A 24702-nucleotide genomic window follows, 5' to 3' on the forward strand; every position below is an offset into this window, starting at 1 on the left:
CTGCATACCAGGCAATGGGCTAGGTCCTGAGGAGGCAAAGGAAAAACGAGGCATACATGGGTTCCTGCCCTCATTGACCTTGCATTCTAGTGGAGAAAACAAAATAATCTTCATTTTACAGACGACAAAATTGAGCCTCAGCGGGAAAGGTGTTTGTCCAAAGACACAATTAGTAAGCTAAGACAGGGCTCAGATCTGACCGACTCCAGAGCCAAACCTCTCTAAAGGCAACACCCACTCTAAATCAGCCCCTAAGTCAACTGACCTGTTCCTTCCTCATCCCAACCTGTGCAAGTGCTCAGGAAAAATAACAGCACAAGTGGCCATGTACTTGTGACAGTGAAAGGACACTGGATTGGTGGAGCATGTCCATGTCTTTTGAACTAAATGAGAAAATCTATCTCAGTAATTCAGTTTTGCATTTGAGCTACCCAATACCTGGCCTTTGAAAAATTACCTAATGTTGGTTAAAGAAACATATTACAAACAACAAAGTTGGATTCATTTCATATTTAATAATTAAGTGCTAAAAGTGATAGAAATGAATTTTTTTTAATGAAAACAAGCAGGTAACTTTGTAAAAGTCAGAAAATATGACTGTCCCTTTGGTCCCATACTAGAGATTTCTGCTGCCAGCTGGATCCACTCAAGACAGGCTGCAATGAAGGATGAGTTCTGAACCCCATTCCAGAGATTTGAAAGGAGACATGATTGCACGGACAATAAAAGCACAATCTCAAGGGTATTATCTCACCCTGAACACACAGCTGTTTCCTCCTGATCCAGAGCACACAAAAAGTCAACATATTTACAAACAAGATTTAATAGTGCCCACAAAATAGAGTTTGTCCCCAAATAGGAAAACTGTACATTTTGTCTCAGAAGATTACAAATTCAGTGCTTGAAAAATCTAGCAGGTAGGCAGCAGGGCTAAGTCTCTTTTTGGAACTATCCGTTAGTAAATCATCAGGCCTTGTCCATGAAACGTGTTTTTGTGGGGGGAGGAGGTGCTGTTTACATCCCATCCTGCATTTCTCCCCTTTGCCACCCTCAGTACCGCCTATTCATCTTCTTGAACTTCTCATAGTGATAGTCATCGGTGGCCTTCTCATTAGAGGGACGCTTGCGGTTAGGAGGAGACCCTGAGAAGGAAAAGAATGGGAAAGGCTGTTTGCCATGCTACAACCCACTTGCTAGACTTTAGCTCCACACAGGCATGGGCCATGGCTGCCATGTTCCCCACAGGAGCCCCAGGGTCTAATCCAGGGAAAAGGAACACAGTAGGGCCAGTAAATGCCTGTTGTTGAATGAATGAAAATAATAAGCATAGACTAGAGTCAAGTGCCAGCCAAAATATGCTGACATCAGCATTGAGTAGGTGAACAATAACCCACTGCCACTGAGTTAAGTCTGACTCATAGGGACCCTACAGGGCAGAGCAGAACTGCCCTATAGAGCTTCCGAAGTTGTAAATCTTTACGGAAGCAACTGCCACATTTTTCTCCTGTGGAGCGGCTGGTGGGTTCCAACTACTGACATTTTGGTTGGCAGCCGGCACTTATCCACCACTCCACTGGGGACTCTAGGTAAACAACAACAACAAAAAAACAGTAGGCATTATTTCCTTTAATCCTCACAACCACCCTAGCCAGGGGCATATTGCTATCCCTGCTCAGACATGTTAGGTGACTTGTTTAGGGCCGCTCAGAAAGTACATACAGGCTGAGGTCTGAACCCACATCTGGAGACTCTGCTACATGCTAGTAACATGAAACTTCTCTGGAATCAAAGGACATACAACCAAAATATTACAAAAAAATAATTTCCCAGGTAGCAAGTGAGAAAACCCATCAACAGGCTGAATTTTCAGAAACTTGAGCAAATGTAGCATTTCTTCAGAATCGTACCACTGTGGACAAAAAAGATGACACCACCTGGGGCTGGTGACCGTGTGGAGAAAGGGGACTGTTAGATGCTGGCAGTGGGAGAACAAGTTACATCATATTTCTGGAGGATAACTTGGCACGATCTCAGAACGTGGCCTAAGGACATGATAGATTTAAGAATGCTCAGGAAAGCAGCATTTGAAATAGGGAAAAACTGGGAACAACCTAAGTGTTCAATAAGAAGGGAATGGTCAGACTATAGTACATCTATCTAAACAAATGAACACGATACCACCAATAAAAATGAACACACTGAATTGTACATGTAGGAATTGCCGATTTGATGTATGTTCTGCTGTGTATATTTTCACCAAAAAATAAACAAATAAATAAAACAAAAAACATTATTTACTGTCACGGAAAGACATGCCAAGGTGTATTACTGAAAGATTACAAACAAAATTGTTAATAGTGGTTGTCTTTGGTGGTGAAATTATGAGTCATTTTTTTTTTTTTTTTAGAGGGGCCAGTACGAGTTTTTAAACATTTTATGTAGAACACAAAATTTGCCATTTTAACCATTTTGAACTGTACGATTCCGTGGCATTAACTTTATTTAAATGTTGTGCAACCACCATCTATTTCCAAAACTTTTTCATCATCCCAAACAGAAACTCTGCACCCATTAAGCAATAATACCCATTAGCATAATGTTTTCAAGGCTCATCCATGTCGTAGCATGGATTAGAACTTCATTCCTTTTTATGGTTGAGTAATATTCCACTGTATGTATACACCACATTGGGTTTATCCATTCATCTGCTGACTTTAATTCATTTTTGTTTATTAAAATTTTCTAATTTTTTGAGCCTCTACTATATTGATAGCCCACTAAATCCTCAGAGATAGCTCAAGAAGTTCTACTACTATTCCCATTTTATAGATGAGGAAACTGAGGCTTGGAGAGGCGAAGGCATGTGGTCCTGGTTCAGAGCGTGGACTGAAACCCAGATGCCCCTGCCCAGCCCACTCTGCCTCTGTTGGCCCCTGCGCACTGATCCCAGAGCACCAACTGCTGTACTCACTTTCAGGCTCTGGCTTCTCTGTGTCGCCCACTCTCAAGGGCCGGGCTTTGGGTTCTTCTTTGTTTCTCCGTATGGGGGCGTTGAGCTCCTCATGATAAACTGGACCAAAAGAGATCAGGGGGTGTGTCAGATTGCACGTGGGGCTCCCAATTGATGGGGATGGGGGTGGGCTGCTTTCCCAGGGATGCTTACATCGGTTGTGCTGCACATAATTCACAGCCATGTTGGTGGGCACAAAGGACGTCTCACTGTCTTTCTTCTTATTCTGCTGCTCTGCCAGCAGTCGGGCCTTGGCATCCTCCGTGGAAATAATATTTTTTATTTTGGCACTACAAGAAGAAAGGAGCCAGACCATGGATCAGATCATAGCACGTTTGGTACTCAGAAATGACTGGTAAGGCGGGCAGCCTGCCATCACACAAGAAAATGATCTTTCTTGGGGCACAGTTCTCTCCAGCTTACCTAGCTCTCTTACAATCTCATCCTCATGGAGGTCTCACTGCCATGGCAGAGCAGGAGTTACTCTCCTCTTCTGGTCAAGAGGACATCAAGTCTCAGAAGAGTTAAGTCAACTGTCTAAGGCTGAGCTAGTAAGGTCAGAAAAGATTCGAGAACCCAGGAGTCTCCCAACTTTCTATTACACCCACAGATGATTCTGACCATTGAATTTCTTCCATGGCAATCCCCTCTTAAAGCAGATATTTTGTAGTTAAAATGAAAGGAGGATTGCAGGGTGAGGGGTTGGCTGAACCTTTAACATTGCTCCTACTAGAATAAAACAGAAGAATGAAAACTCCTGATTAGAACAGCTGAAGAGCCATGAAAAAGGTTAAAAACTTTTGCTTTTAGCAGTTAGGATCCCTTAAGTCTCTTCAACTACCCTGCCCAAGCCTTGCAACCCTGAAACTCCCGGCAACAACCATGTCATGCCTGCCAGACAGAACTATAATAGTTTATATTTGTGGGTTTCCAATGTGAGAGGTAAGAAACAGCCCCTTTAAATTTTAACTGGGAAGCAGAGAGCTCTTTCTTTTAACGCCTAGGGCCAGAGGGAGGCGAGACTGTGGGCCTGAAACGCACTCAATGCCGAGGTCCACCTCAGGGATGCCACTCAGCATCTGGTTGGAAAGCATCTCCTCAGTTTTCTTTGCTGAAGAAACACGGATGTTTTCTGGAAGTTCATAAAGACAGTCCTCTGCATTCTTTGGCTTTACTTTCTGTTCCTCGTGTTCCACGATCCCTTTCCTCTTCTTCAGCTCTGTCTCGATATATTTCATCCTGAAATGAGAAACACACAGGCCTCAGGGAGGAGCTGGAAGTTGAGAACAGGTGTTTTCTAAATTAGTGATCCCCAACACTAGCAAAAAGGAGCCCTGGTGGTACAATGGTTAAGTGCTCAGCTGCTAACTGAAAGGTTGGTGGTTTGAACCCACCAGCGGCTTCTTGGGAGAGAAGACCTGGTGATCTGCTCCTATAAAGACTATAGCCTAGGAAAACTTATGGGGCAGTTCTACTCTGTTCTATAGAGTCGCTACGAGTTAGAATTTACTCAATGGCACACAACAGCATTGTTATCAAACAGACCAGCGGGATAAAGCTTTCATCAGTCCACGGAGAAAAGAGAAAAATAGCAAGTTTTTTCATCAAGCTAAATGTTTTCAATTTTAACCATTAGCCTATATCGTAAGATTATATCCTACAGTGTTATGATATGTAAGGTTCTTTGAAGATAGAAAGATGACAGTAGATGGTAGTTACATGCTTAACAGCCTTGTTGGCAAAATAAAAAGTGAGCAGGTCCATACTTATCCCTACAATCTAAAATCCCAAGATACACCATTTAAAGAATTTTCAGGAAGTTTTCAAAGTTCTCAAGCCTGGAATATGAGGAGAGGGAGGCCAACTCTGACACCTTTGGAAATTACAGAAATGTCATCTGTGATGAAACAGCTTAGACCCTATCCGACTGGAGCCCACCCCTGACTGTTCACAGCCATGGACCTACATGTCTGCATCCTCATCCCTTCGGTTGGTTTCTGCGGAAAACGACGTCCCCAGGTGGAGGTCTTCTTCTTCACTGATCCTAAAGGAAGAGAACAGGGAGAATGATCTTTAAAGTTATAACTCAATGAAATAGGCACACAACAAAAAAAAAGGATAGTATGATCCTGTTTATGCTTGGAAAAAATGAAATATATATGGCATGTCAATAGAGAAAACTCTACAAATATATGCAAGCAAGCTGTTGACCTCTGGGAAATGAGTGGATCCTTTTATTTTTTAAGAATTTTTGTACTGATTGAATGTAATTTTTTTTTTTCCTCTTTTTAAAAAAGAGAATAATAATAACCTTTACCTTTTGCAAAAAAAAAAAAAATCTTTACCAAAGGCGTCTACCCGCTTCACTCTAAGGCTCTGGGAGAGCATGAAGGCCCATGCAAGGGCTAAAGTTGAGTTTACACCCCAGCATGGCCCGTACTTACTTATCTTTGCCCCTCTCCTTCAGTTTCTTCATGTCCACCATACCACCCGTCTTCATCTGAAATGGATCATCCTGTAGAAAGCAAACGCAGTTTAAAAGGAGCATCTATATAATTGGCAGTGGAATCTCTTTTTAATGAAAAACAAAAATAAACAACCACACAGTAAAGAGCAGCCACATCTTCCCACAGCCCAGGGAGGGCCCCACAACTTACCACTAGAGTGGTCTCTTCCTGCACTTTCTCCCCTACCAGCAGGGCCACAGCACTGAGAAAAACCAAGAAGTAAGAGAGAGAGATTTCAGAGATCAGAAGGAATACTCAGAAGCTCTGTACGTTACATTAGTGCAAGGATGAGAGTTGAGGGGTGGGCATTAAAGCCAGCTGGAAAAGCCCACATGAATAAGATAGAGCTCAATAAACACTCTAGCGTCTGGAGGAGGCAAGGGGTGGCAGTGAAGTGGTACACTTTCCTGTAAAGCCATTTGGCATCCCCTCGGCCTGGTAATCTCATTTCTAAGATTTTGCCTTTAGGGAAAATACAGCTAAACACAAATGTAAGAGATTATCTATTGCAGCCTTATTTGATGGTGAAAATTGACAAACTTACCAACATAGGGGATTAGTTCACAAATTATGGTACATAAATCTGGTGGAATATTATGCAGCCATTAAAAGGTTTATGAAAAATATTTCACAATGTGGGTGAAAGCCTACAGTGTTGAGTTGAAAATATCAGAAAATAAAAGTGCGTATTACATTGATCATGACCTTTAAATAAAGTAAGAAAAGAAACAGGAATTGGAAAAAACATTAAAATGTTAACACTGGTTTCCTTGTTTGGTAGAATTATTGCTGTTTATTTGCCTGACATGAAATCATAGACATTTCACAATTAACCGGATGTAACAAAAAACAAGTTAGTGATCTGTTCCTATGCCTCTAGACTAAACCTCAAGACCACACGACCCGGGGTACATTTTGGTTAAATGTTTTCAGAAAACGCTGGTCCCCTCTTCAGGCAGTGGAAAGTGTACAATGTGTCAAGAAAAGAAAAAAACAGTGCCATCGAGTCGGCAGTGGAAAGTGTACAATGTGTCAAGAGAAGAGGATATATTTATGACAACAACTGGGGCGGGGGCGTGTCTCTATCATCCCCACCTCCTCCTCCTCGCGGTCCCTCCGCGGTACTCACCTCACCCCGTTGGGCCTCTTTCTCAAGTTCTGCACCTCTCGGGTTTCTTCCAGTTTTAATCTGAAGAAGGGCAATGCACGAGCTAAGAGATCCTCCCTGGAACCCGGAGCCAACCGGCAGATCCGACAAATATCCCTGCCCCGCAGCTGGGCAGCCCTCACAGTGGTACAGAGATTAACTCTGCGCCTAGACCCACTGGGAGTCAGACCCACAGCGCATCCTTGGGAACACCTCTCCCAACGAAGCGGCCTTGGGCCGACGGCCTCTCCCTTCCGAGGTTCAAATTCGTCCGCAGAAGGGGCCAAAAGCCCAGTTCAGTTAGCGGCGGTGTCAGCCAGGCGCCTGACCAGTGGCGAGTGCCCCAAGCCGGGCTCCCTCTTCCTGCCCCGGGGAAGCCCCGTCCCACACGCACCGAACCTCCTCTGAGTCCTGTTCATCTTCCTCTGACTCCGAGTCGGCGCGGCGCCGGCGGAAGGTCTTCCCGGTGGCGGGCATGCTGTCAGCGGCCCCACCGTCCGGCAGCCTTACCGCAGCGCCGAAGCCCAGGCTACTTCCGGCGCGCAGTAGTGCGATCAGAGCGTCGGCTCCGCCCGGCCCCGCCCCCAGCCCGCACCTCTAGCCTAGCCTCGCCCCCGCCGGTTGCGTCAGCCTCTCCTGATTGGACTGCTGTGGGGCAGGAGGCGGGGCGTGGCCGCAGGGCCAGAAGACCCCTCACGGCGCCGCGGAGGGCGAGCTTGACTGACAGGCGGCGGCGGCGCGGTTACGACAGCAGGTGAGTTCCGGACCGCCGCTAGCTGCTTAGGGGGGCCGGGCCTCTCGGAGAAGGGGCGACTGCAGCCCCGCTCCGGGCCGGCGGGGGCCTGGCCCTGCCAGGTGCGCCAGACGCCGCGGCCAGGTGAGCGGAGCCCGGGCTTCCCCGGCCCCCGCCGCCGCCCCCTCCCCTCCTCCGGCCGGCGCCTAGCGGGTCCCCTGGGGCTCCGGCGCCCCATTTCCTAACCCCCTTTCCGAGGGCTCGTTGCTCCTCTGGAACAGGGGCAGCCCATCTCTTTGATTTCTGTCGGGGGCCTGACCCAGCGTTGGAAGCATGCGTGTGGCGTCTCGGGGCGCTGACTTTTCTTTCCCCGGGGTTTTGGGCCCTGTCGTGCGTTTTTTTTTCTTCAGGGACAAAAGATGATCACCTGTCCGTAACTGTGATGAATTAAAGTCCCAGCGCCGACTGGCCGGCTAATAATGGCCTGAGACCACTCCTCCCAGAGGAGAGGAGCGTCTGATGTTTTGAACCCTCTGCGAGGGTTTGAGGCCAGAGGGCTCCTGGCTGCGTTGAGCGCTTGCCCGATGCCTCCCTGGACCTTCCGGGTCTTGTTTTCCTCCTTTGTCGGGAGGACAGTCGCTCTGTCCTCTGTTCCTTCCACCTAGAGGATGCTGCGAGGATTAAGTTTATCTGAAAAACGGCATCAAACGCTTAGGAAATAACACTAAATGCATAAATAATGGCTTATCATGGGGACTTTAAGGAACCGCCTTAAGTAATAGTTGTTTTCCTTTTATCAATATAGGCCGGTCCTTTCCTTGGATACACCTACCTCTTATTAAGCACTTACTATGTGGCAGGCAAGCATTATCTCATCGAATTCTTCCAACAGCCTTGTGAAGTAGACTCGGTTATTATTTTACTTTTTACAGATGATGATACTGAGGCTCAGGCAACATGTACCTAAAGTTAAACTGCTAGGAAGGTGGAGCGAGGATAAGTAGCACGTTTTGCACAGTACCTGGCACAGTAAGAGTTCAGTAAGTGTTTGCTGCAGCTGCTGTTATTACAGCTCACTGGCTGGGGGCGGGGGCAGGGCTGGTGGAGTCTCTTTTGGGTTCCGTCTTCTGGAACACCATTCTGAAGCCGGGCAGCATTCTGGAATGTCTTACTTTTCTCTGGAACAGCCTCCTCTGAGATCGTTACTCTCTGTCTTGGATTGGAACAAATAGTAGACTCAAGAGTTTTTGGAACAACCTTTTGGGTTGATCAAAAGCCTCGTATTAAAAGTCCAAAAGTCTTGCCCTCTGCAGCCTGCTTCAGCCAAACCCAGATGCCCATGAGAACCACTGGACACTGTGTCCCCGTCAGCTGAAGGAAAGGCTCCATGGGCATTCCTGCAGGAACCCAGGGAGTTAACCTCTAGGGGTCTGCTGGTCTGGCGTCTGCAGCTCTTGCCCTCTCAGAGGTGGCTCTGAATTTGCCTACCTGGCAGGGCTGTCACTGCACGACACCAGCTTCCAGGGGGCACTGGACAGTACTCTCAGGCCATTTCTGGAAGGCCAGAAGACCAGGCACATTTCTAGATTCTCCCCCTTATCTGAGGTCCCTGGGAGGAACATGTGGTCCAGTTGAGCTGCACCCCTGGGTGGGGCAGGAGTGCCAAGTGATACCACCTGGGCTGGGGCAGATCTAACTGAGACTTGTGTAGCACCGGGCCTACACATCGTTAATGTTCAGAAGGTGGCAGCTTTGATTCTGGCGGTGGCTGGACTGAGGGATGAAGACCCTTCAAGTCTGCTGAACCTCTTTGGGGAGTGGGATGGGATTGCTCCTCAGAGAGAGCCTCCAGGAAATTTGGATTCTCTTCATTTCAGAGCTGAGTCTTAAGGTTTAATCTTATTTGGGAGTTTGGTTGTTTAAGAAAATGTACAGGCTCGGCTTAGGTTTGGGTTGGTTTGCGATCTCCTTTCTGGAGCTAGATGAAATGTTGGCTCATTTCAGGGTTCAGTGAGCATTAAGTCCAGGAAGGTTTGGGATCCAGCAAAGTGATACAGCTCAGAGCCTAGCACATAGTAGGTGATATTCGATGAAAGTTTGTTGGACTAATTCGTTTATTCAGCAGATATTTACTGGACCCATACTATATGGAGCAGATACTATTCTAGGTGCTTGAAATACATCAGCGAGCAAAAGACACAAAAGATCCTTGAGTTAGTGGAGTTACTTTCTAATAACAATAAAATGTGAAGTACAGTAGAAGATGATGAGTACAATGGAAAAGAGAAAAAAATGAGCAAGACAAGAGAAATCAGGAGTGGGAGGGAGGATTGAATTGCAAATTTAAATAAGTGAATTCTGGTTTGCAGTTTATTTGGTAATGTGACAGAAGAAGCGGTGGACTGAGTCACAGGTCCTGGGTGCAAGTCCTGGTTCTGGTAAATTGCTGTGTGACTTTGGCCAAGAGCCTTCCCTTCTCTGAACCTCTTTTCTCACCAGAGTCCCTGCTGTAACCATTTATCAACTGTGGGACCTTTGGTGCGACTACTGCTTTGTAGTTGTAGGTGTTTTCAGACCCAAAATTCTGAGTCTGAGTTTCTGCTTGTACTTTACTCACTCCAAGGTTTGGGGCTTCTCAATGACCTCAGCTGGTGATCACCTCCAGCCTGCTAACCCCCAGGAACTGCCAGCCTGAGGTAGTCCCAAACCTACGCCCTGTTCAATGAACTGACTCTCATGGAGCCCAGAGCAAAGGGCAGTACCAGGCTTTGGGCTGTGCAGAGAAATTATCCTAGACTTCAAGGAATTTAAATTGAGTGGCTTAGGAAACCCTGGTGGCATAGTAGTTAAGGGCTACGTCTGCTGACCAAAAGGTCAGCAGTTTGAACCCACCAGATGCTCCTTGGAAACTCTATGGGGCAGTTGTACTCTGCCCTGTAGGGTCGCTGTGACTCAGAGTTGACTCAACAGCAATGGGTTTGGTTTGTTTTGGATACTCTCAGATGAGGCTCTTGCTACTGCCCTTGTGATGCAGGGGAAGCTTCCTTTGGAGTCTGGGTGTTTGGACTGGGGGAAGTCAAGATCCTCCCCAGGGCAGACTGGCCAGGTCTCTTTGGGTCACTGGGTAGTGGACGGTTCAGAGCGCTGGCTCCCAGGCACGCAGTCCTGGATTTAAATCCTGGCTCAACCACTCAGCTGTGTGACTTCTAGCCAGTTATTCCAGCTCTCTGAGCCTCACGTTCTCCACCTTTAACTGGAGCTAGTGTTTAGTGATGGTGCCCACCTCCCAGGGAGCTGTGAGGATTCAGTGAGTTCAAGACAGGGAGCTGCACACGCTGAGGGGTGAAGGGAAGGGTGGCTAAGGCTGAGGGGCACATGAGGAGACCTGGAGGTATGTAGGAAACAGGACTTGTTAGGGCAGAGATGGGGGACCGGGAGTTCTGCTCCAAAAGCCAAAAGGATGGTGGGCTTTTAGGGAGTTAAGACTGGGCTAAGGGGTGGGGCGTGTTTGGGATTTCAGGAAAATGGAGTTGTTTGGTGGTATAATGGAGAGAAGAGAGCAGGAGGAAGAGAAATGGTACATGTGCAGAGGGGCAGAGGGGACATGAAGGGGTATGGGCACACACATGCATACAGGGATGGGCATATGGGGGTGGGGATGGCTAATGTGGTGAGGATCCATGGGGTCAGGGCTGGAGGGGCTCCCCCGCATGGGTAGGAGGCTCAGCAGCAGCACTGTTATGGTCCTGAGGGACTGAGCTACTCACTGGGAGGAGGAGATGTAGCCAGAACCTCCGGGAAAATGATGAGTAACAGGCACCCGCGGCCTGGTCCCAGCAACTGGTACCAGGCCTGGATGTGCTGACTGACACTGCCTACAAGCTGGGTGGGCCCTGCCCCCTCAACTTTGCCTCTGTGGGTGGGGCAGGTAGGAAAGGAAAGTACCTGCTTATCTTAGTTATCTAGTGCTGCTGTGACAGAAATACCACAAATGGATGGCTTTAACAAAGAGAAATTTATTCTCTCACAGTCTAGTAGGCTAAAAGTCTGAGTTCAGGGCATCAGCTCCAGCTTAAGGCTTTCTGTCTCTGGGGGAAGGTCATTGTCATCAATCTGCTCTTCTAGGCGCATCTCAGCACAGAAGCCAAAGATGCATTCTGCTCCCAGTGCTGCTTTCTTGATGGTATGAGGTCCCCATGTCTTTCCGCTCACTTCTTTCTTTTATATCTCAAAAGAGATTGACTCAAAATGCAATCTAATCTTGTAGGTTAAGTTCTTCCTCATTAACATAACTGCCTCTAATCCCACCTCATTAACATCACAGAGGTAGGATTTACAACACATAGAAAAATCACATCAGATCACAAAATGGTGGACAATCATACAATACTTGGAATCATGGCCTAGCCAAGTTGACACACATTCTGGGGGGACACATTTCAACCCATGACACTGCCCTTATTTGTGGTTAAAGCACCCTGGGCCTGGAATGGGTGGGCTCTTTGCCAGACATACTGACTCCTTTCCTCTTGCTTTCTTTTCCCCAAAGAGGAGGGAGTTCTGGTGGATCAGGAGGGAGAGGTACTCTGTAGTCGATGTGATGGGGGCACAGCCCTGCTGCCCGGGTAAATGAATAATTTATCTTATAAGGCTCAGCACAAAGTTGGTACCTATGAGGCAGAGGTTAAAGACGTCCCGAATGTCCAGCTTTTCCAAACTACTGTACCAGTCCATCGTCTCTAACATCAACTCCTCCTCCTCTCAGTACCCTCCTCCAGTCTTTGGGTTCCTGCAACATCTCACAGAACTCATGAACCGTACTTCCATTTAAGTGGTTTATTAGGGAAATAACAGGGTACAACTCAGGATCAGACACAACTCAGAATTAACAGGAACAACTCAGGATACAGTTCTTGATCAGGACAGCTTCTTCTTGCCCTCTGCTGCTGGGCTCATGCTCGGGGCTTTGTTGGGTAAGTGCTACAACTCTTGGCACCATGGTTCAGCAATCCTCACCACAGCCGTCCCTTGCTGGTCTCTTGGTTCCTGCTGTCTCACACCGCTATCGCTCTTGCTACTGCCATGCCACCATCTCTCGCTGTCTTCCATGTTACAGCTCTTCCCTCTTTCTCTCTGTGTCACACTTTAACCCCAGCAGGATGGCAAAACTGACCAATCCCCTTGTTAGGGTTCCATATACCTTATTTGTATGGCACCACCTCATAAAGGTGCCGTGTGCCTTATTTGCACTATTAGCAAGCTGTCCAATCCATTTGGTGGACCACAAGCACCTTATTTGCATAGCCCCACCCAATCATTTGGTAATACATACAAGACCATGGCGAGAAAGGCCAGTTAAAAGTGATCCATTGCACCACATTTACTGAAGCAGATAGGTCTTTCTCTCAGAGAGCTGCCAGGTGTGTTTGAACTGTCATCCTTTTGGTTAGCAACTGAGCTCCTACTCGTTGTGCCACCAGGGCTCCTTATGTATGTGTGTGCGTGTGTGTATGTGTATATATATACCAAAACCCAGATGCTGTGGAATCAGCTCCAACTCGTGGCAACCCAAGGTGTCAGGGTAGAACTGAGCTCCACAGGATTTTCAATGACTGGTTTTTCAGAAGTAGATCATCAGACTTTTCATCCAAGATGCCTCTGGGTGAACTCGAACCTCCAACCTTTCAGTTAGCAGCCAAGTGCCCTAACCATTCATGGCACCCAGCGTATCGTCATCGTCGTTATTATCACTGATCCATTTGACAGTAAACTGCCGGCATCATGACTCTTTACCCTGAAATATTTCGGGGAGTAGAGTCTAAAAACAAGGACGTGATAATACATAGTCAGAGAATGATTTTCACCTTCAGAAACTTTAACACTGATCTGGGTTTTTTTAATCCATATGCAGCCCATATTCAAATTTGCCAGTTGTTCCAGCAGTGACGTTTATGGCAGTCCCACTCCGCATCCATGATCTAATTTTGTCACGTCTCTTTAGTGTGTTGTCTGGAACTGTTTCTCAGCCTTTGTTTGTTGCAAAAAGGAATCTTTAAGTTGTGGGGAAGAAGCAGAGGTTCTTAGCAGGAATTATGGCTCAGAGGTGCCAGCTGCCTGAGAACGATGGGAGAGGTATTTGAGGATTTGCTTCAGTCTGTGGGGTCACCTTTACTGGCTTTTTGTGTCTAATCTCTAGAAAATGAGCTTGGACCTTAAAATGTAGCACTGCTGTGGGCCCGACTTGGTCGATGTTGCTGCATTTGCTTGCTAGACTGATCGGCCTGTGTTGTCCTGGGCAGTGGAACCCTGAGTGAAGATTCTGATAGAGAGTATTTGAATTCTGACTCCTCCACACCCTTCTGTGTGACCATGGGCATGTGATTTACACTCCTACAAATCTCAGTTTCCTAATCTGTAAAACATGGCCAGTAACACAAATTACAGTACTAAGAATTTTTTGAGCATTCTTGCTGTACAGATGAATACAGAACCTGAGCCACCCTGAAAGTCCGTGTGTTCATAAGTCATTATGCCAGATGCTTACTATGCATTGTTTCACTTCATCCTCACAGTAATCCTAGTTGCTGCATTGCCCCATTTTATGGATGGGGAAAACTGAGGGTTGAGTGATTGATTTAACTAAGGTCACACAGCTGGCAAGTGACAGAGCCTAGGAGCTGAACGCAGGGCCAGCTGTCTCCATTATTGCCGTCTGCAATTATAATCACCTCCCAAGGTAGCATACATGAAGCAACTGACATGCAGTAAAAGCGCAATAAAAAGTGCTGTGGTTAGTAATTATAATACCCCAGTGGCTGCACGCAGGTACCCTGGTGTTGAAACACGGACTCTGTGCCCCATGCGGGCCGAGCCCATGCTTCGCTTGTTTTCTGGGGCCGCAGATCAACACTTGGCACTGACAACAGTTTGTGTTGGTTGGGTACCAAGATAAAATGGCTTTCAGACAGTTGAGACAGTACGACTCTGCTAAACCCATCCACTTCTGATCTTTCAGGTACTATATACATGGAATACTAAACACCCAAGGTTTTCAGTACTACCGTTCAACTTTTCTCTTCAAATGAACTGATTTTTAAACATTTAATTTTAAAAAATGCTATAAAATCTTAAGCTTCCTCTGCTGGTACACTCAGACCACTGGTAGGTAGGTAAACTTGTTTTATCAATATATATCTAGATTCATCAAAGCATACTTACATGGTACATAGTACTTTTTCTTTTTTGTCAAAGATGTAGTCCAAGACTTATATTACAAAATATTTCTTATTTACAATGGCAGAATACATACACACTCACACACACACAAAAAAAATACCAAGTATCCTATAGTAGGAAAGTGATTGGGTTATTGCATAGCCATGTAATAAAATATTTACCCATTAAAAATGAAGTTTGAGTTCAGAGTCCCCAGGACTACCCTCGTTTGGTGATTTGATGGAAGAACTCACAGAACTCAGAAAAGCTGTTACACTTTTGGTTATAATTTATTACAGTGAAAGCATACAGGTTAAAATCTGCAAAGGAAAAAGGTACATAGCATGGAGCCCAGGAGAAACCAGATGCAATCACCCAGTTGTCTTCTTCCAGTGGAGTCTCACAAACAGCACTTAATTATCCTGGCAAGAATGTGTGACAACACATATGAAGTATTGCCAACCAGGGAAGCTCACCTGATTGTTGGTATCGAGGGTTTATTACTGGTGGCCAGTCATGTAAGCATGGAGCCTGTAAGTGACTGACCTTAGTTACTTAGTCTCTAGTGCTCTCTAGAGGTCAAACTTACCTAGCATGGCCCAAGGCCATAGGCAAACAAAAACAGGTCTTCACCATAAATCCCATTGTTAACATAAACTGTCAGGCAAGGCCCAACTCCCCAGGTATACAAAGCCGCTATCACCAAGGACCCAGAGGTTGTCTCCCAGGAGCCAGTCAAGGGCCAGTTCTGAAGACCTTGAGAATGTGTGGGATATGGACAGCCCAGGCTCACTGAGTTGACCTTTTATTGCACAAAATTGTTGAAATTAAATTTAGTGACATGAAAAATGTATAATATAAACAAAAACCCATATGGAAGCTGTATCTGTTATATTCCAGTTTAGTTTTAAGAATTATATGTTCATATATATAAAGAAGACAACAAATGCAACCATATTTTTTCTGTATAATAGGATTACAGGTGATTTTTTATCCATTTTATCCTTATCCTTTTCTAGGTGCTACAGAGATGTATATTAATTTTATTAAAACAAAACCAAAATGAATTTTTTTATTTTCAGGATATGTAGGAGAAGAAGAAAACTTTTAATCTGACATAAACGTAAATGAGGCAAAAACAGAGTTGTTGAGAGCAAATCTTCGACTGGATGAGTCATGTGGAAAGCTGTGCTATTTAAGCCATCCAGGTAGCAGCTTAGAAGCCCTTGGTTGGGGCCTCTGGCACCACTCGTGCTGCCGCCCTCCCTGCTCTGAAAATACGTTCCACTGAGGAATGGGCCTTGGGTGTCGTGATCACTTTACGTGGGCCTGGGACAGTGTCTGGCACAGAATGACTGCACAACTGAAGGAACAGCAGTTGCTCTGTGCTGTTAGATGGGGGACAGGTCTGTGTGGTGAGAGCCTCCAAGAAATTGAGGTTCTGTTATCCAGAGAACTCTTGGGAGTCCAGGGAAAAAAAGCAAGCATAGTTTCAGTGAGGGAAACCTTACATCCTAAGGAAGCTAGACACACGTTCTCCTGATTTTCTTATTTTGAACTTTTTAAAAATAATTAAAAGTAACTTACTAGGTTATTTATTACAAAAGCAATACAAATTTATTTTAGGAAATGCAGATGAGCAAAAAAGGAGGAAATTAAAGTCACTTCATTCCATCCTCCCAGAAATGGATAGCATCCTTTCTCCAGGCATGAAACAAAATTATTTTACAAAAATGAAATTTTACTGTAATAGTGTTTTATATCTTTTCGCAATTTCAATCCATTCAACAAATATTTAAGACTCCAGACACTACTCACCAAAGTAGGTTACCAAACACTGTCGTGTGAACTGTGTGTCAATTGATGTAGATGTCTCCCAAGTCTATAATCCTTTCCCTTCGAGTCTGGGAACTTCATCCCTCGAGGTGTTTGGTTATGTCTAAGAAGTGCCCTGACTGTGGCCCTTGTGTGCTCTATTGTCCATGTTAACGTATGAGCGGCACCTGCAGTCCTGTAAGTAGCACTAGCAACTGTTACACCTGTATTTCCTCTTGGGTATGCTCCCTTAGACTCGCCCACACCTCTTGGCATATCTATCTACCTGTATATCCATTTGTAAATTATCATTTGTCAAGACTATCAGTTTTTTACATGATGTCATACTACATGTATCATGTATCCTTCTGCCACTTTTATTTTTCTTCCCCTTGTTTTTATTATTCAACATTGTTCCAAGATTTCTCTGTGTTGGTAAAATAAGTCTCAGTCATTTATTTAAAGTGTGACCCCTCCCCAAGGTTTTAAATCAGCTTTACTGAGATGTAATTTATATCCAATAAAATTGGCTCCTTTAAAGTATATGGTTCAGTGAGTTTTGTCAAATGGTGCCTCTTTGCAGTCAACCTCCTCCTCCACCCTAGCTGCAGGTAACGTCTGAGCTGTTTTGCTTGCATTTTCTAAAACGTCATATAAATGGAATCATGCATTATGTATTCTTTTATTTATTTGTTGCCTCGCATCTTTCACTTGGCATGATTATTTTGAGATTTATTCATGTTGCGGGGTATCAGTAGTTTATTCCTTTTGATTGCTGAGTAATTTTCCCTAGTATGGATATACCACAATTTGTTTATCCATTCACCAGTTGAGGACATTTGGGTAGTTTTCAGTTTTTATGTATAATGATTTAAAATGCTTTTAATCAACTTTATTGAAGTGTAATTTACACCCAATAAAATGCATGCACTTCAAAGATATAGTTCATGAGATTTGGCAGGTAAATGTAAACCCGCCCCAATCGAGATCTGGAAAACCTATAGCTGTTGAGTCAATTCTGATGCATAGCGATCCTGTAGGATAGAGTAGAACTGCCCCATAGGGTTTCCAAGCAGCGCCCGGTGGATTTGAACTGCCAGCCTTTTGGTTAGCAGCTGTAGTTCTTAGCCACTACACCATCAGGGCTTCCGATTAAGATCTAGAACATAACAAAATCACAAAGTTCCCTCATGCCTCTTTGCTGTGTAGCTCCACCCTTTCCCCTAGGCAATCAGTGGCCCCATTTCCATCACCAAAGAGTAGTTTTGCCTGTTTTGAAATTTCATATGAATAGAATCAGGTAATATGTATTCTTTTGTGTCTGACTTCTTTTGCTCAATTTAATGTTTCTGGAATTTTCCATGTTGTGCACATCAATAGTTCTTTATTCTTGCCATTAAAAAAGAAAAGCCACCGTAGTATTCCATCATATGAGTATACAGCAGTTTGCCTATTCAGTCTCCTGTTGATGGCCATTTGGGCTGTTTCCAGTGCCTGGCTGTTATATATAAAGCTGCTATGAATATTTGTATACAAGCCTTTGTTGGACATATGTTTTCATTTCTCTTGGGCAAATACCTAAGACTGGAATTGCTGGGTGAGATAATGGGTATGGTAAGTGTCTGTTTAACTTTGTAGGAAATTGCTCTTTTCCAAAGCGTTTTATACCACTTTACCCTCTCCTCAGTAGTATGTGAGAATTCCTACACATCTTGACATCTCCAGCAACAGCTGGTATTGTTGATCTTCTTAATTTTAGATATTCAAAGAGGTGTGAGATGTTATCTCCTGGTTTTAATTTGCATTTCTCTGCTGACTAATGCTGTTGAGCGTGTTTTCATGGGCTTATTCTTAGCTGGTGAAGTATCTGTTTCAGCCTTTTGTTCACTTTAAAAAATTGGGTTTGCTTATCCTTTTGTAAATTCTAAGAGTTCTTTAGATATTTTGGATATAAGTCAGATATACGTGTTGTGAGTCTTTTCACCCAGTCCGTGGCTTGCTGTTTCATTTTCTAAACAGTGACTTTTGAAAAGAAAAAAGTTTTAGTTTTGATAAAGTTCGGATTATCGATCTTTCCTTTTATAACCAGTGCCTTTTGTGTCCTAAGACCTTTGATTAGTTCAAAGTTGCAAAGGTTTTCTCCTATGTTTTCTTGAGAAGTTTCAGAGTTTTAATTTTTATGTTTGCTTAACTCTGTAATCCATTTCTAATTAATTTTTTATGTATAGTATGAGACAGGAGCTGAAGGTTTTTTTTTTTTCATCATATAAATATTGTAGTTCCACTACTATTTGTAGAAAAGACCATCCTTTGCCCATTGGATTACATCAGTGCCTTTGTTGAAAGTCAGTTGACCATGTATGTACGGGTTTGGAAACCCCAGTGGTGCAGTGGTTAAGAGCTACAACTGCTAACCAAAAGGTCGGCAGATTGAATCCACCAGGCACTCCTTGGAAACTCTGTGGGGCAGTTCTACTCTGTCCTATAGGGCCACTGTGAGCCGCAATCAAATCGATGGCAACAAGTGGTTTTCTTTTTTTTGGTTTAATTCTAGACTTTTCTATTCTGTTCCATTGAGCTGTATGTTGTTGTTCGGTGCCATCAAGTCGGTTCCAACTCATAGCGACCCTGTGTACAACAGAACGAAACACTGCCCAGTCCTGCATCATCCTCACAATTGTTATGCTTGAGCCCATTGTTGCAGCTACTGTGTCAATCCATTTCATTGAGGGTCTTCCTCTTTTTTGCTGACTGCTTTACCAAGCATGATGTCCTTCTCCACATACTGGTCCCTCCTGATAACATGTCCAAAGCATGTGAGACAAAGTCTTGCCGTCCTTGCTTCTAAGGAGCATTCTGGCTATACTTCTTCTGAGACATATTTATTCATTCTTCTGGCAGCCCATGGTATATTCAAGATTCTTCATCAACACCGTAATCCAAAGTCATCAGTTCTTCTTTGGTCTTCCTAATTCATTGTCCAGCTTTCACGTGCATATGAGGCAATTGAAAATACGATGGCTTGGGTCAGGTGCACCTTAGTCCTCAAGGTGACATCTTTGCTTTTTAACACTTTAAAGAGGTCTTTTGCAGCAGATTTGTCCAATGCGGTGCTTTGTTTGATTTCCTGACTGCTGCTTCCATGGACGTTGATTGTGGACCCAAGTAAAATGAAATCCTTGACAATTTGAATCTTTTCTCCGCTTATTGTGATGTTGCTTATTGGTTGCGTTGTGAGGGTTTTTGTTTTCTTTATGTTGAGGTGTAATCCATACTGAAGGCTGTAGTCTTTGATCTTCATCAGTGCTTCAAGTCCACTTTCAGCAAGCAGGGTTGTGTCATCTGCATATCACTGGTTGTTAATGAGCCTTCCCCTAATTCTTATGCCACGTTTTTCTTCCTATAGTCCACCTTCTCAGATTATTTACTTAGCATACAGATTGAATAACTATGATGAAAGGATACAACCCTGACATACACCTTTCTTGACTTTAAACCAGTATCCCCTTGTTCTGTTTGAACCACTGCCTCTTGGTCCACGTACATGTTCCTCATGAGCACAATTAAGTGTTCTGGAATTCGCATTCTGTTGAGCAGTTTACCTGTGTTTAAGCCAATACCACACTGTCTTGATTATTACAGCTTTATAGAAAGCCTTGGAAGTCAAAAGTAAGTCTTCCAACTTTGTTCTTTTTCAAAATTGTTTTGGCTGTTCTAGTTCTTTTGCATTTCTATATACACTTTAGAATCAGCTTGAAAATTTCTATTTAAAAGCCTGTTGGGATTTTGATGGAGACTACATCGAATCTGTAGATCAACTTGTGAAGAATGGGCATCTTACCAATATTGAGTTGTCTAATCCATGAACATGGTGTATCTCTCCATTTATTTAGATCTAATTTAATTTAATGGATTGGAAGATTCAATATTTATCATCACTTTTAATGACTACGTAGTACTATAGTGTGTTGTTATGTCATTGTTTACTTAGCCAGTTGCCTGTTATTCTTTAGATTATATCCAGTTGCCACCCATTATAAACAGTGCTGCAGTGGATATCTTTGTACATATCCTCGACTATTTACTTAGAATAAAATCTAGAGCTAAGTTAACTGTTCCTTGCTATTTTTAGACCACTGATGGTTTATGTGCAATGGGTTGTGGAATGCCCATGATTCTAACTTGCTTTTGGAAGTCCCGATAGCATTGTGAATTAGAATAAGGATCAGCAAACTATGGGCAATGTTAGTTTCTTAGAACTGTCATAACAAAGTACCACAAACTGAGTGGCTTAAAGAACAGAAATTTCTTGTCTCACAGCTTTGAAGCCTAGAAGTCCCAATTCAGGGGGTCATGTTCTCTCCAAAGGCTCCAGGAAAAGATCCTGTCTTGTCTTCCTCAGTTTCTGATAGCAGCAGGCAACCCTTGGCTTAGGGCTACAGCAATCTTTGCCTCTGGTCACCTGGCATTCTTTCCTCTGTGTGTCTCTGTCTCTTCTCTTTAGTAAGGACAACACTCAGATGAGATCAGGTCCCACCCTTTTTGATATGATCTCATGATAACTGATAACATTTTCAAAGAAGCTATTTCCAAACAAGGTCACATTTACGGGTACCAGGGGTTAGGACATCAACATATCTTTTGGGGGGACACAGTTCAATTCATAACAGGCCCTTGAGGTAAGAATATTTTTAAAAATATTTTTATTGTTGTTGTTAGGTTACATTGAGTCTTTCCATCTCATAGTGACCCTGTGTACAACAGAACAAAAATTGCCCGGTCCTGAACCATCCTCACGGTTGTTGCTATGCTTGAGCCCATTGTTGCAGCCACTGTGTCAAGCCATCTCTCTGAGGGTCTTCCTCTTTTCCCCTGACACTCTACTTTACCAAGCATGATGTCCTTCTCCAGGGACTGGTCCCTCCGTATAACACAGCCAAAGTACGTAAGACAAAGTCTCGCCATCCTCTCTTCTAAAGAGCATTCTGGCTGTACTTCTTCCAAAACAGATTTATTGAGTTCTTCTGGCAGTCCATTCGATATTCTTTGGCAACACCATAATTCAAAGGCACCAATTCTTCCTTATTCATTGTCCAGCTTTCTCATGCATATGAGGTGATTGAAAACACCATGACTTGGGTCAGCGTACCTTTTACACTTTAAAGAAGTCTTTGGCAGCAGATTTGCCCAGTGCAATACATCCTTTGATTTCTTGATTGCTGTTTCCATGGGTGTTGGTTTCGGATCCAAGTAAAATGAAATCCTTGGCGACTTCAGTCTTTTCTCTGTTTATTTTGATGTTGCTCATTGGTCCAGTTGTGAGGATTTTTGTTTTCTTTATGTTGAGGTGTAATCCATACTGAATGCTGTAGTTTTTGTTTTTCCTCAGTAAGTGTTTCACATCCCCTTCAGTTTTTGCAAGCAGAGTTGTTTCATCTGCATATCACAGGTTGTTAATGAGCCTTGCTGTAATCCTGGTGCCGTGTTCTTTTTCATGTAGTCCATCTTCTTGGATTATTTGCTCAGCATACAGAATGAATAAGTGTAATGAAAGGATACAACCCTGACACATACCTTTCCTGATTTTAAACCACGCAGTATCTCCTTGTTCTGTTCAAAGGACTGCCTCTTGGTCTATGTGCAATTTCCTCATGAGCACAATTAAGTGTTCTGGAATTTGTATTCTTCACATTGTTATCCATAATTTGTTATGATCCACACAGTCAAATGCCTTTGCATAGTCAATAAAACACAGGTAAACAGCTTTCTGGTATTCTGTTTTCAGCCAAGATCCATCTGACATCAGCAATTATATCACTTGTTCTACGTCCTCTTCTGAATCTGGCTTGAATTTCTCTCAGTTTCCTGTTCATATACTGCTGTAACTGCTTTTGAATTCAACAGATTTTACCTGTGTGTGATAGTTAATGATATCGTTTGATAATTCCCTCATTCTGTTGTATCATCTTTCTTTAGAATGAGGACAAATATGGATCTCTTCCAGTCTGTTGGCCAGGTAACTGTTGTCCAAATTTCTTGGCATAGATGAATGAGCACCTCCAGTGCTTCATCTGTTTGTTGAAACATCTCAGTTGGTATTCCGTTAGTTCCCGGAACCTTGTTTTTCACCAGTGGCTTTAGTGCACCTTGGAATTCTTCCTTCAGTACCTTTGGTTCTTGATCATATGTTACCTTCTGAAATGGCTGAACGTTGACCAATTCTTTTTGGTATAGTGTCCATTCCTTCCACCTTCTTTTGATGCTTCCTGCATAATTCAATATTTTGCCCATACGATCCTTCGATATTGCAAAGAGGCTTGAATTTTTCCTTCAATTCTTTCAGCTTGAGAAATCCTGAGAGTTTTCTTCCCTTTTGGTTTTCTAACTGTAGGTCTCTGTGCATTTCATTATAATACTTTACTTTGTCTTCTCAAGCCTCTCTTTGAAATTCTTCATCATTTCTTCTATTTGCTTTAACTACTCTGCATTCAAGAGCAAGTTTAAGAGTCTGTTCTAACATCTATTTTGGTCTTTTCTTTCTTCCTTGTCTTTTTAATGACCTTTTCCTTTCCTCGTGTATGATATCCTTGATGTCATGCCATAATACGTCTGGTCTTTGGCATTAGTGTTCAGTGCGTCAAGTCTATTCTTGAGGTGGTCATCACTGGTCTGTCAGTTTATCATATTCTGGTGGCTTGCATGTTGTGATATTGGAAGCTATGCCACCAGTGTTTCAAATACCAGCAGGGTCACTCATGGTGGACAGGCTTCAGTGGAGCTTCCAGATTAAGACAGACTCGGAAGAATGACGTGGTGGCCTACTTCTGAAAAATTGGCCAGTGAAAACCTTTTGAATAGTGGCAGAGCATTGCCTGGTATAGTGCCAGAAGACGAGCCCCTCAGGTTGAAAGGCACTCAAAGTGCGTGCAACTGAGGAAGAGCTGCCTTCTCAAAGTACAGTCAACCTTAATGACGTGGATGGAGCCAAGCTTTTGGGATCTTCACTTGCTGATGTGACATGACCCAAAATGAGAATACACAGCTGCACACATCCGTTAATAGTTGGAATGTGAAATGTACGAAGTATAAATCTAGGAAAATTGGAAGTCCTCAAAAATGAAATGGAAAGCATAAAGAGTGATATGCTAGGCATTAGTGAGCTGAAATGGACTGGTATTGGCCATTTCGATAATGAATGGTGTTGCATTCATTGTCAAAAAGAACATTTCAAGGTCTATCCTGAAGTACAATGCTGTCAGTGATAGGATAATGTCCACACACCTAAAAGAAAGACCAGTTAATACCACTATTATTCAAATTTAGGCACCAGCCGCTAAGGCCAAAGATGAAGAAATTGAAGATTTTCACTAACTTCTGCAGCCTGAAATTGATCAAACATGTATTGATAAGTACTGATGATTGGAATACGAATGTTGGAAACAAAGAAGAAGGATCAGTAGTTGGAGAACAGTAATCGGAAAATATGGGTTTGGTGAGAGAAATGACACCGGAGATCATAGAATAGAATTTTGCAAGACCAATGACTTCTTCATTGCAAATACTTTTTTTCAACAATATAAACGGCTGCTATACACATGGATGTCGCCGGATGGAATACACAGGAATCAAATGGACTACATCTGTGGACAGAGACGATGGAGAAGCTCAGTATAATCAGTCAGAACAAGACCAGGGGCCAGCTGCCGAACAGACCATCAATTGCTCATATGCAAGTTCAAGCTGAAGCTGAGGAAAACTGAAACAAACCCATGAGAGCCAAAGTATGACCTTGAGTATATCCCACCTGAATTTAGAGTCCATCTCAATGATTTTTTTTTTCAATGATAGATTTGACTCCTCGATTCACATTCTTTATGTGTTGTAAAGAACAAAAACACAAAGAAGAATATGTGACAAAGACCAGAAGTGTCCTGTGAAGCCTAAAATACTAACTACCTGTCCTTTTACAAAAAAAGTTTGACCACCCCTGGTTTACAATGTGGCTCTGCACCAGACAGGTCTGATCAGGTCTCCCTACCTCCACCCCAGCTTACTAACTGGTGATTGACCTTGGCCACGTTTCTTAATTAGCTAAGCTCTAATTCTGTTTCTTCATCTATAAAATGGGAGTAGTGAGGGTACATATAGGATTGTTCACTACGGGGCTGTTTTCTTTTATCTGAAGTTGCTGGAATTTAAGAAATACGCTTGCACACGTGAATCAAGAGTAGATCTAAATACCACCATCATCCCTTGTCTGAGCACCATTCTTGGC

General features: G+C 43.6%; 2 protein-coding genes across 3 annotated transcripts in view; one reads left to right on the plus strand and one right to left on the minus strand.

The window, feature by feature from the left end:
• Window positions 1–495: 495 nt before the first annotated feature.
• On the minus strand, window positions 496–7198 carry C9H9orf78 (chromosome 9 C9orf78 homolog). The gene is made up of 9 exons (XM_049897006.1): window positions 7059–7198; window positions 6647–6706; window positions 5668–5719; window positions 5455–5525; window positions 4977–5054; window positions 4052–4249; window positions 3164–3300; window positions 2972–3070; window positions 496–1142 (listed from the first exon to the last, which is right to left on the minus strand). The coding sequence occupies exons 1-9, from the start codon at window positions 7139–7141 to the stop codon at window positions 1051–1053; spliced, it is 870 nt and encodes a 289-aa protein (XP_049752963.1). The 5' UTR covers window positions 7142–7198; the 3' UTR covers window positions 496–1050.
• Window positions 7199–7308: 110 nt separating this feature from the next.
• The window catches only part of USP20 (ubiquitin specific peptidase 20), a 47077-nt gene continuing 29683 nt past the window's right edge, over window positions 7309–24702 (plus strand). Inside the window, exon 1 of one of the 2 annotated variants that reach the window (XM_049896984.1) lies at window positions 7309–7418. The gene's annotated coding sequence lies outside the window, so the exon portion shown is untranslated. Of the gene's footprint in view, window positions 7419–7441; window positions 7542–24702 lie in introns of those variants that run through there. The other variant, XM_049896985.1, reaches the window with a different exon arrangement.

Source organism: Elephas maximus, chromosome 9, assembly GCF_024166365.1.
Source record: "Elephas maximus indicus isolate mEleMax1 chromosome 9, mEleMax1 primary haplotype, whole genome shotgun sequence".
NCBI lineage: Eukaryota > Metazoa > Chordata > Mammalia > Proboscidea > Elephantidae > Elephas > Elephas maximus.

Bases quoted from the DNA above. Each gene is read 5' to 3' on its own strand.
- C9H9orf78 (XM_049897006.1), bottom strand. From the start codon at position 7,141: ATGCCCGCCACCGGGAAGACCTTCCGCCGGCGCCGCGCCGACTCGGAG. The intron at 5,055-5,454 runs GTAAGTACGGGC...CTCTTCCTTTAG, and splicing joins AAGGAGAGGGGCAAAGATAA to GATCAGTGAAGAAGAAGACC. The intron at 1,143-2,971 runs GTGAGTACAGCA...TTTCCTTCTCAG, and splicing joins AGAGAAGCCAGAGCCTGAAA to GGTCTCCTCCTAACCGCAAG.